General features: G+C 28.9%; 1 protein-coding gene across 1 annotated transcript; it reads right to left on the bottom strand.

Annotated features, from left to right (window-relative positions):
- Positions 1-1,193: 1,193 nt before the first annotated feature.
- Positions 1,194-11,566, bottom strand: LOC146721225 (uncharacterized). The gene is made up of 6 exons (XM_085487280.1): positions 11,483-11,566; positions 7,805-7,943; positions 7,476-7,599; positions 5,510-5,732; positions 3,835-3,975; positions 1,194-1,352 (listed from the first exon to the last, which is right to left on the bottom strand). The coding sequence occupies exons 1-6, from the start codon at positions 11,564-11,566 to the stop codon at positions 1,194-1,196; spliced, it is 870 nt and encodes a 289-aa protein (XP_085343406.1).
- Positions 11,567-13,583: the final 2,017 nt, after the last annotated feature.

Here is a 13,583-nt window from a genome sequence, read left to right as displayed (position 1 = left end):
CTTTTTCGCAAAGTAGAATGCTTCAAAAATCATGCAATTATTCATTCCACGAACAAATTTTTCCCATTTTTTTTTTACTAGCCTTGCAAAGAGGAGTTCCGGGAAATTATTATTCGGATGCACTTTGCAGATAAGTCGACTGACGCGAGATAATGAGGTAATAAGGAAATGAAACGAATGTCGTCGTCGTTGTCCGACGGAGAAAGTATGAGAATGTAAGGTAGAAAAAGAGGAGGGTCATTCATACGTTTTCCGGCGATCCGTTTATTTTATGTCTTTAAACGCGTCGATAAATTGGATTACGTCTATTAAATCTCCCGTTATAGTGCACCCTCGTTTATCCGAAACTCGTTCGCGTAATTTTCAAGAACGTTCCTGAGCAGTTTCTGCAATGAATTTCGCCGGCGTTATGAATGGGAGACGTATCATAATAATTATATTCCTTCTGTAAAATATTGTCACGCCGCCGTAGGATATAAATTTTCGCAATTTTATTTTCATATGAAAATGAAAATAAAACTAGAAACATCTTTTTTGGAGAAGCGAGTACAAAAATTGTTTATTTTTAATTTAAAAAGTATATTGTATATATACATATATAATAAATATACATATATAATATATATACATATACATATAATAAATATTTATAAAATCATTACAAAATTGTTAGAATATTTTATCATTTCGAAACGAAGAATTTTCGCACACAAAAAATGTTTATTTTTTACCGTTTGATGTCACAATAAAATCTCGTATGTGAAAGTTTATTTAAAAATTCTAATATTTAACAAACAAATCAATAAGCGCGTCTCTAATAAAAAATATTTTCGCCAAAAATATTTTTGTAGAGGCAAAAAAGACTGCCAAAAAAGTGAAGACGGAGAAAAAGAAATCTTTCCCTATTATCGGAGATTAATAAAGAAATAATGAGACGAAACGTCATCCCGTGAAATTTCTTACGAAATTGTCAGCCGGAAGCGAAAGTCGCGTCTCTTTCGACGCGTGAAACTATTTCCGCCGCGAGTTTCTATTTAAGTTCCACGATGGGAAAAGAAGATTCTTTCCCCTATTTATATACAATATTCTACCCCTTTTCTCCGCGGAATTCTGCACGGAACTGAATTTCCACGGAATAACAAGGTAAAACACAGCCCGCTCACTGTTTTACGAGCGACGTGCAAATGCTCCTTTTAGCCGCACTCCCGGCAGCAGGCTTGTCTCTTGTAAAAATCGAACATCGTCCTATTATCGCTTTCGCTTCGTTCTGGGACTCTTCTCGTCTCGTCGTCCGAGTCGCGTCGACCGTTTCGCTTCTCGTTTGCATAATCGTCGCTGAACGAACTGCGATTCTGCACGCAATAAAAAAAAATTATTTATATATTTAATAAAGAAATTTTATTAAATCAATATTTTATAAGCAATTCTTTTAAATAGTTAAAACGATATGATAATTTTATTGTGATAATTGTGTTTTATATATTTAATAAGTTAATAATTTTATTTAAATAATAAGATTATATTTTATTATATTTCTTATGATAAAGTTAATATTTTTATTTAAATTTTTCATATAAGGATATTTTATAAATTAATTTGAGCATATTTGGGTATGCTATAAATTTTTTTTTCTTAATATTAGAAATGAGAATTTTATATCTTTTTTATATTTTTATATTTTTTATATTTTATATTTTTTATATTTTTTATATTTTTTATATTTTTATATTTTTATATTTTTATATTTTTTAAATAGTTAAAACGATATAATAATATTTATTATAATAATGGTATTTTATATATTTAATAATTTAATAATTTTATTTAAATATTAAGATTATATTTTATTATATTTTTTTATAAAGTTAATATTTTTATTTAAATTTTTTATATAAGGATACTTTATGGATTAATTTAAGCATAATATTTGAGTATGCCATTAATTTTTTTTCTTAATGAGAATTTTTAGAAATGAGAATTTTAAAGTTTAATATTTATAATTATTTAATTAGATGATAGAAAAAAGAGGAAAATTTTAAAGAAAAATTATTTATATTTATAATTATATTAGTAATTTATATTTTATTTTTTTATCAATAAATATAATATTATTTTATTTAATATATTTGTATGATTAATTATTTTGTATTTTTTATTGAAATATATACAATATTAATTTCTTTCTTTTCTTCTTCTTTATCTTTCTTAGTTTCTATTATAAAATTATTAAAATTATTTATGAGAGTCAATTTTAATTTCGAGATTATTTAATTGTATTTATAGCTCTTTGTATTAAAATGTCGATTTATATATTTTATGTATTATCTCAGACTCATATGTATGTCCCAGTTTAATTCAATAATTTTAGCAGGAATTTTGTTGAAGCTAGGAAGTCGTGGATTAGTACAGTTTATTTAGGTATTATAAATCTCTTATAGTAATATTTATATTTAACAATATTTACATTCATTACTATATATATTATTAATATTTATACAATTTTAAATATAAAATTTTATATTATTATAAGAAATAGGTACCAACAATTTGATGAAGCTTCTCGCCCAAAATTCGAAATAGCGCAAATTGCTACGAAAGTTTAGTCTGGAATTTTGTATATGAATTGTGAAATTATTATTATATGAAATATAATTATTCTGCGAGATTCTCTTTCGAAAACAGTGCGCATTATTCGAATAAAGTGATTCAAAGTCGAATTTTTTTAAATGAATTTTTAATGAAATTTGTAACCGAAGAGATATTTTATTTTCATATAAAATGAAACACATATATAACATCGCTTTTTAAATAATTTCTAGATAAATTCAGAAGAAGAATATTTTCACCGAAAATATTTCTTCCGAATTTATATCTTCCAAGTTTTCATCTTATAAATATTTTACAATAAAATCTTTGATTTTAAGAGAGTCGATTTTTCTTCGACAAATTCGTGCAAAATTTGTAACTAAAGGGGGATATTTTATCATTAAAAATGAAACATTTATAATATCGTCTTCGTCTATAAGATAGTTTCTAGATAAATTCAAGCGTGTTTCTTTAACGCGAGATTTCAACGAGAGAAAGAAAGAAAGAAAGAGAGAGATATACAGAGTGTCCCATTTTAACTTTGGCTTCGAAATATCTTGTAAAGTCTAAAAGATACGTAAAAATGTTTCAAACAAAAGTTGTAAAGTTTCGAGGGGGACATAAGATCGTGCCATTTGATTTGACCTTAAATAGTCATTTGAAGGTCACGTGAAGGTAAAATAGATAATTGTTTAAAAAAAAATATGTAATATATTCAACATTCAACTGCATACTTTTTTTAGAAGCAACTATGTGTTTTTTTACACCAATTGATTATTCCGTGTATAAAAGTATTAAGGTATGGTTACCAAAAACTGAATATTTTACATTTTGTCAAAAAATTGTTAGCTTCAAATCTTTATAACTCAAAAAGTACTCCATGAAAAAATAGTTTATTATAGGGTTTTTGGCCATTTAAGAAATTGAAGGTGACCTTCACGTGACCTTCAAATAACTATTCAAGGTCAAATCAATGGCACGATCTACTTTAAAACAACTTTTTAAAAACATTTTTCGCATCTTTTAGACTTTATTTCAATACCAAAGTTAAAAACAAGGTGGGACACCCTGTATATAAAACTTGAAAATATCTATATCGTCGAGACTCGAGAATGTCGTTGTATCAAATTTCCGTCGCGGAAGAATCGGCGCCGACCTCGTTGAAAAGCCCTGAAAGTATTTTCAGGGCGATGATGACGATTGCCTATCCCCGGCTATATAGAATATCGCGATAACGACGAGACTCGCCGTGACCTGGTTTGCACAAAAGGCGTATTCGAGCTTCGACTGCGAGCGGGATCCGCCTTCTTCTTCGTCTCCTCGTCGCCGAGGACGTTTCTCCCGAGAGAGCCTGAGAGCCCTCGCGGTTTCGTCACCCATGGAAAGTGTCTTTGTTATACGAGAAAAAGCGTTGACGTTAGCTATCTTTGATATATCAACCTTTCAGAGTCGATGGATGAAGATATCGATTCTTTTTTTTATTCCTCTCCCGTTTCGAGACGTAATGATCCGTAACGCGAGATTATGCAGAGAGAAAGAAAGAAGCGCGTAAAACGTGACAAATTAATTTCTTTTTAGACGTTCATTTTGGAAAAGAAAATGCGTTAAAAATATTGATGGAATTTTATATATAAAAGAGCGATATTTGATGCCGTAATGTGTGATAATATTATATAATTTTATCTATTAAAGCATTTATTTAAGAAGAGATTTTTTCGAAAATGGTTCCATTCAAAATTATTGTAGCCAGGAAATGTCAATTTTACTTAACATTATTAAAATTCATTTATCAGAAAATTAACGTTAATACAAATTTTTTTATAATAAATTAATTCCATATTTTTTTAAAAATATATTGTATAGTATAAATGTATTAATTATATAGTAGTATATAGTATTATATAATACTATATATTACATATATTACATAATATTATATAATACTATATAATTATATAGTATTATATAGTATTATGTAATATATAGTATTAATTATAGTTTTATATTATATATTATATACACTGTAAAAAAATATGTAAAATTACATAAATAATAAGTGTAAAATTATACGATAAATAATGAAATTATTTACATTTTCATTTATCGTGCAATTTTACATTTATTATTTATGTAATTTTACATATTTTTATGTAATATATTACCTATTTTTTTACAGTGTAATATTATTAATATACTATTATTGTTATTATCATTATTAATGTAATTATTACATAAGATTATAATGTAACATTATATTTTATATACGTATAATATATATAATATAAATATACAATATAATTATATAGGTTATTTCTAAATAAGTGCGAAAAATTTTAAGAGATAATTCTTTGTTGAAAATTAAGGAGTTTTTTTATCTGGGTAAACATATGTTTCTATATCCCTCTCTGACGAATTACACTTCTTCAAAGAGGAGCTGAAAATTAGATTTGTATTTTTTTCTTGAAAATCATTGATTTTACGAATAAAATAAAAAAATATAAAAAAGTTTCTAAAGGAATCAAGCTTTCTGTTTATATGAAAAATCCTAATTTTCGACAAAGAATAATTTCCTAACGTTTTTCGCATTTATTTAGAAACTCTATATATTATATATATATATATACTCTATATATTATATATATATATATATATATATATATATATGTATATAGTATATATAGTATATATTATAAAAAATTATTAAACAAAATAATTAAATAATTTAAAATTAGAAAAATGTTATTAATTAATAAAATTACGAAATAATATATATTTAATAAATATTTAACATAAATATAAATTTTTCGTGCATATTTATTAGTGAAATTGGTATTCTAAAGGTTAATTGTCAAAGTAGGACACGTATACCGAATCTTATCCTCCGGAGATATGCAATTAGCGTGCACCACATATGACTGCTCACCTGACGATCCCGGCATCTCGGTTGCATTCGCGAGCCGCTGCACTCCGTCCAAAGCTGACGCGTCCGTGAAATCGCAGAATCGCTCTGTGTTTCGCGGTTAGACGCGAATTTAGGCGAACAGACGACGAGCTTATTGCCATAATTGTGGCCGCAACGCGGACACATCGTGCGCACGCTTTTATCCCGGCTCATCAGCAACGGGATGAGACAGAAGGGCCAGCATCTGCGAAGACATAAGTATATCAATTCCGCGAGACATTTTTCCGCGCTCTTTGCAATTTTCATCACGGCGGTGAGGGATAATAAAAAAGTAATGAAAGAGAATCTCGGAAATATGCACAATTGTACACGTCATTAAGTTACTATTGTTCTGTTTTACCGACTTTAAGTTAGGTTAGGTTGTTACTATTGTTCTGTTTTACCGACTTTAAGTTAGGTTAGGTTTACTTTTTATTGAATATATAGATTGAAAAATCCTCCACAATGAAACTGATAATAATGAATGGGGAGCAACTAATTTTTGCTGTTTTATGCCTCGACATCGATTCCGCACGCAAATATACATACATAATTAATTCCAGCACGAATCTTGTGATACAGGCTTCTAATCTCATTTTTATTATTTCTGTATTATTTTTTCATGTCATCTCTATTGAGAGCGCCATATTTTGTGTACAAATAAACTGCAGAACTTTTGTATTAAATAAATATTATTATGAGCTGATGCAAGAGGCTAATAAAAAACTGTAATTTTTTAATTTTTATTGTTTTTTTTATACAAAATTACAGCGCTCCCCGTTTGTTATTATCAGTATATTTAATTGTGAAGAAGCGTTTTTTAATTTATATAGCCAATAAAAAGAAAAGCCCTTAAACTCAAAGTCGATAAAACAGTCATGGTCAGCATCCCCTTAAACTTAAACTGGAAATTATTTTTTTCCTAATTAAGAAAATCGTTGTTATATTTTGTATCTTTCTAGATTTTTTATCTTACAAATTCTCCTTGATTTTTTTATTTTATTTTATTTTTTTTCTTTTTTTAATTTTTTTATTAATTATATATAAAGGTATCAAAAATATTAATTAAATTTTTCAATACATTCTTCAAATTACGATGTAAACTATAATATAAATGTTTTATTTTTTTTATCGTACAAATTAACATATTAATGAATAATTAAGATTTAATAGAATAATAATTATCGTCATTATCGTCAATTGTATATACAAGGAAAAAAGATAAGAGTACATAGTACAGAGATAAAATTATTTCCGGTGTAACTGATATCGCGCTATGTACATCGTGTAATCTTGTTGCATATCATTAATCAGATTTAATGAACTGTATATATTTCAAAATTACAGTATTACACATTTATATATCGGTGATCACTCGTCACGTGATTTATGAGAGCGAATAATTTCACGATTTTCGTCACATATGAATTCGATTCGCTGCAAAAATGAATGTCTGCGAGTGGGATTAAAATTTAACGAGTGGGGTTTAATAATTACGAGTCGCGCAGCGATTTGCACCTCGCCGTTTCGCGCGACATGTGGCACATTAGTCTTTTGAAAAACTCGTACATTATGGGAAGAGAGAGACTATTCAGAGCGAGAGAGAGAGAGAGAGAGCTTGCAGGTGCGCCTGGCTAATTAGCACCAGTTTTTATCGCCGCTAATAAGCGATTATCGGAAACTTGTTTTACCGCGGAATTTAGCGGCAAATTATGCAAAATGTTCAAGCGGTTGCGAGCAAAATCCTTTTTCCCTCTCTCTCTGATTTTATTTATTTATTATTAAACTATAGAGATTTATCATGTTATTATATTGAACAAATAAATAAATAACTTCCCATCCGCGATTTATATTTATCAAAGTTACCTCTTGCTGCATTTAAAAAATAATCAATTCTAACCTAAAAATCTAAACCTAACCTAACCTCGACGATTTTTCGATGACTAACCCCAACAAACAGAACGCAGTTAAACGGGAGCTCGTAAATTTCTGTTGTTTGAGAATTATTGGCTCGCTTTTTACGCCACAAACAGGACAACGGACTGATTTGTCGTGATATTTCCATGTTTCAACTGTGAAAATAGAAAAAGGGTAGCATGAGAGATATTTCAATATTAATTTTATAGAGACTTGCAACAAAGACGGTTTTTAATAATAATGCATCTCCGCGTCGTTTAATTAATTTATATTATTGACAATGCGAAATTTTTCTCCTCGAATATGCTTTTGCTTGCAATTTTTAATTTAATTTAATCGGGATTAATAAAAGGCCGGTACCTTTCGTAGAGAAGACATTGTTCGGCTGTTTCGGTGGCGCTCGGGCTTTATCATCAGATACTTTCAGTGCTGTAATCCAGGGAAATAACGTGCCACTTTGCGACGGCTCGCATTCCGCTCTTTGTGATTTGCAAAAACCCTGCAAGCATTATAATTCACGTTCGCGTGTATGCGATAAACAATTTGTCGATCTCGCGAGTGATGCGTTTCCGGCATTCGAAGCGTAACGTTAAGGGAAGGTTCTGGTCCAAAGGCCCGAAAATTAACGTAATTTCAGGAATTTTTTTTGAGCGAACGTAAATCTTTTTTGAAAAAACTGTTTGTGACATTTATTAGTACATATTTGACGAATCATACAAAATTTTGTCGAGCAAAAATAATTAAAAATGGTGGCTCCAGCCCTCACTGAAGAAAGCCGTGCGCGGCGATAGTGAATGTGCGCGAAGCACTCTACAGCCCTGCCAAGTGATTTGAAACGAAAAAACGAAAAATATTCTTAAACTAGATGAAATTTGGAGGGCCTTATAAATTTCCGATTTTTAAAAAACCCTTTTAAAAAAAAATGGCGGCCATTTGAAAAAAAAAACCTGTTTTTCCTATTTTTTTGGCTTTAACGTTAAAAAAAATATTAAAAAATTTTTATTTTGAAAAAAACGCTTCCTGAAGGCCCCCTAAATTGAATAAGCTTTAATTTGAGCCGTCAAACATCGAAATCGGTTCAGTCGTTGAAACGGAATCGTGCTGCGCGCACAAAAAAAAGGTGCTTCGAGAAAAACGCGTTTAAAGTTTGACGAAGAAAAGTAAATAAATAAATAAATTAGATATGAAAATATCCTTTTGCCTACACATTTTCAAGACCCAAAGAATGTAAATAAAGCAACAAAAAAAAATTTCTTTTTGATTGATTTTGACCAGAACCTCCTCTTAATGGAAAACAGAATTTCCGAACGCAATTTTTTAATTACCGCGTTTTTCAAGCGAAACGCGCCTCCTTGTTTGCGGTGAATTGAGTCGACTCGAATTTGCAACAAAATCCGCGGTTTAATTAATGGACGCGTTGTAATAAGTCATTATCGTCCCCGGGGTTAATGATCACGCGAGTAACTGCATATTCAAACGAGACAATATACGGGGTGTTTCGGTCAACATTTTTAACAAAATAAGGTATATGTTTATTCTAGTCCGGACGGTTGTAAAGATACAGCGTGCATGTTTAATTTTAAGGACAAATATATTTATTATTAACTTATTGTTAGTAGAATAATATTCTGTTAAATTTTAATCTTACAATTTTGAATAATAATAAATAATAATCTAAATTAATTAATAATAATTTTGGCCTGAATGAAAATGAGGCATTTTAGTTACACCAGAAAAAAGCAATGAAAAATGTAATTGTTTCGTAGAATTTGATTAACACATGTTTATATAAACTTTTTTGTTTAAAATAATGTGACCCTACATAATATAATCTTGATGCGGCGGTTTGTTTTATTTTAATGTTGAAAAATCGTATTTTTATTTTAGCATTATTTCATGATAATTCAAAGTCTATCGTAATTATCGTAAATGATCGCTCTTTCGCGAAAATAAAAATTACGGTAAAATAATATTAATTATATTGAAAAGCAATGTAAATTTTTCGACTTTCTGTCGACATCGCTTTTGTAATTGTTGTAAATAAATTTACAGATGAAAAAAGTAAATCTTTATAAATTAATTTGTCGATCCGGGGAAACGTTCATTAGTAGAATCATATATAATTTTCAGTTGCGAGACAGTTCATTTGTTATTTAAAATATCACACGAGCCTTAATGATTCGTTTGGATAACAAAATTATACATTGATAAAGTTAACTTTATTACAACATGTAGGATATAATAAAGCTCCGCTTTAATTAAGCTTCCTCTTTCCCAACAAAAGATAATTGTGCGTATCGTTCGACGATCAATATTGCAGATATTAGTATCGAAACGAGCATCCGGGTATTATTAAAAACGATTTTATTCGAGAGAATGTTTATTATTTACGATTTACATCGGTCATAATAAATATTTCGCGCGCGAATAAGCTTTTTTAATTATTTTCGTAACGATTCTTCATCTTCAGATCATGCGGACCTCTTTCGCGCGTCTCATCATTAACGGAATGTAGCAAAACGGCCAACATCTGTTGCAAATCGCCCCGCGGTGAGAATCTGATTGCACGAGTTGCGAGAGACATCATATATCGTGTAAAATCGATCGCATGCAAAAATTGTTCATTTAAGAGGCTTTAATGCCATGTAAAATAGTTTTAAAATTATGTAGATTATTTTTCGAAGTCTTTGAAAGAAAACATTAACATCTTGTGAAGTCAAAAACAAAATTAAATTTAATCTAAATAAATTAAATTATTATTAAAAAATACAAAAATAAAACAAAATTAAATTATTATTAATTAAATTTATCTCATGAAGTGAAAAATACAAAAAATAAAATAAAATTTAATTTAATATAAACAAAATTAATTATTCTTAATTAATTTTAGATTTAATTTTGATCAAATTTTTAGAATTCACAATTCTCAAAATGAGGCAAGGGATCATCAGTCGAATATAGAATTAATTCTGAATCGCTTAGAAGCCGAAAAGTTGTGAGCTCTAAAGTTTGCTTGGTTGACATCATGAAAAAGTTAATAAAAAGCAATCTCTCATTAAGGAGCAGTAACGAAGGTTGCGTCGCAAAAGAAGCGCGATGTTACACGAATAAGATGAAAAGTTTCATTCAGATAGACGCAAGAGTTCTATAAAAATTGTCATTAAAAAAATATATTTCGTCGTCATTATAATGTTAATTTATTAATAATAAATAATAAAACAACAGGACGATATTTTATCGACAATATTACGCAATGTTTATCGCAAATTGTGATATTTCAAAGAGTGTTTGATTAAATTATATTTAATAAACTAAAGCAAACACTCTCCTCATGTAAATTTTTAGAATAAATGAATTTATTATTTTGTAATTTTGTAATAAATTTTTTTAATAGCTTAATCACTCTTTTCTCTGCCATCAATTATTTTAATATAAATTTTTGTAAAATAAATTAAGGACGTGTTTCTTGTGACTTCATTCGAGTTTTTTCTTATTTTGAAGCCCGTTTTTGCCTTTTTTAATTAGTTTCATTAGGCGATCTTAAACGTCCTTGAGAAATCTGCTGTTTTTTTCCTGTTTTATCGACAAAATGTGAGGTTACATAAACTATAAATCTATTTATTGACTATACGTATTGACACATGAAAATGTAGGATGAATTATTCTCGTTTACTAGGCTTCCAAATTGATATCTAAACATTCACTTATATTCTTTTATCCAACGCCAAATCCGCTCTGATCTAATTTCAGGTAAAAAATAATCCGTATAGCCAATAAATAGATTTATAGTTTATCTAACCTCACATTTTGTCGATAAAATAGGAAAAAAAAACAGCAGACGTTTAGGATCCCTTTAAAAGCGATAATTATTTTGTTCTACATGTATGATATTTCGAAATAATTTGTGAAATTTTTAAAATTCGTTTCTAGAAAAATAATTGACTTTATTAATATTAAAATAATTTTTTAAATAATTAATTATTTTTCATTTAAAATATTTTCTGTTGATCCGATTAATAATCTGATGTGATTACCTACCCGAAAAGACAGAGCCCTCCCAGATGAGAGGTTGTCAGTTTGTCGTCGCGCGTATAAAGAGTCGGTACAATTTCCCTCTGACATTGGGGACAGACTTTCTTCTCGCCGTGCAATTTCCACTGCGACGGTGAAAGCGAATGTTAAGGCTTAGCTTTCACACCGACCACAATGGCAGAACCGCAGACTGTCGTTGCGCCGGATAGACCGCAGACGACAAAACATTCTTCCAAGGGTCCGGGCTCTCACCGACGTCGCTCAGCTCTAATCGTAGCTCGACTGTTTTCTCTTAGGGGTTCTATGTCTTTATATATATTATACAGGGAGATAGGATTTAGAGCTCCCAACCTAACCGCTATTAGTCCCTGACCGACGTTGGTGCGATCGGATCTATACAGAAATTTGAACAGTCCTCTTTTTCTGTGTAAATGTCACGAGGAAATTTATATATGTAGAAACGTGAAAAAATGACGAAGTAAATTAATAACAAAAATGGAGAAAGAGAATTAATGAACGAAAGGGAAATTAAAAACTAGCTCTGTTTTATTCTCGTATGTAATTAATTTAATCTGAAGATTTTTAATGATTCTTTCTGCAAAAATTACATTACAGTTTTACAAAAAAAATTTTATAAAATATTTTCATAAATATTTCTTTTTATTTTAAATTAGACAAGGTGTTTCTGAGATATTTTTGGATATTGAAAGCGATGCCTCAAGTCAATTTTCATCAGCACAGGTTTCCGAAATAATTAAGGTTTAATATGCAAAAAATGTTTTTGCGATATTTAAGATTTTTTGTAAAAAATGTTAACATTATCTGGAAAAGTATAGGTATTGTAATAAGAAAGTAAGATATTGAAATAAGAAAATACATTTTATGGGGGATGAATAATACATTCTAATCAGTATTTTCAGGTAACGTTAACCTTTTTTATTTAAAAAAATCTTAAATATCGCAAACAAGCCATTTTTAAACATAAAACTTCAATTATTTTAGAAAGCTGACGTGCTAGTGAAATTTGGTTTACGGCATCGTTTTTAGGATCCAAAAATTTATGAGAAACACTTTGTTTAAGTTAACATAATTTTTTATTGTAAATTAGTGTTATCGAAATAAATTAATAACAAAAATTAATAATAGAAAGAGAGAGATCAATGCATTTTTTCTTAACCAATTACTCTTCTTAGGATCAAAAAATCTACACTGTAAAAAAAAAAATGTAATATTACATAAAAAAATATATAAAATTACATAAATAATAAATGTAAAAGTACACGATAAATAATGAAAAGCTATACATTTTCATCATTGATCGTGTAATTTTACACTTATTATTTATGTAATTTTACATTTTTTTATGTAATATTATTACATACTTTTTTACAGTGTATAAGAAACACTGTCTAATTTAACATAATTTTTTTACTGTAAATTAATGTTATCGAAATAAATTAATAATAGAAAGAGAGAGACGAATGCATTCTTTCTTAACCAATGACTCTTTTTAGGATCAAAAAATCTACACTGTAAAAAAAAATATGTAATATTACATAAAAAAATATATAAAATTACATAAATAATAAATGTAAAAGTACACGATAAATAATGAAAAGTTATACATTTTCATCATTGATCGTGTAATTTTACACTTATTATTTATGTAATTTTACATCTTTTTATGTAATATTATTACATACTTTTTTACAGTGTATAAGAAACGCTGTCTAATTTAACATAATTTTTTTCCTGTAAATTAATGTTATCGAAATAAATTAATAATAGAAAGAGAGAGACGTATGCATTCTTTCTTAACCAATGACTCTTTCTCCGCAATAGCTTACTTCAGATACGGCGAACGGCCATATAAATCGATGGCGGAAATTGCTACGGCGGCTCGCGCCGAACATGGAACTTTAGCGTTTGCCGTATCCGAATTAGGATATATCGCGAAAACTCTCTCAGTTGTGTGTGGCACGTAAGATTTAATCGCAATCGGTATCTACCGCGAGTCGCATAAACTTTCTTCCGCTCGTTCTTCTTGCCGTTAGCACCGGCCTCGTCTGGCGAGAACGAAATCCGATTGGACGATATCCTCGACTCC

This window comes from Nylanderia fulva, unplaced genomic scaffold, assembly GCF_048542155.1.
Source record: "Nylanderia fulva isolate GAGA-0341 unplaced genomic scaffold, ASM4854215v1 Scaffold52, whole genome shotgun sequence".
In the NCBI taxonomy this organism is placed as follows: Eukaryota; Metazoa; Arthropoda; class Insecta; order Hymenoptera; family Formicidae; genus Nylanderia; species Nylanderia fulva.
The sequence above is the reverse complement of the archived record's forward strand: the minus strand, read 5'-3'. Positions and strand labels throughout refer to the sequence as shown.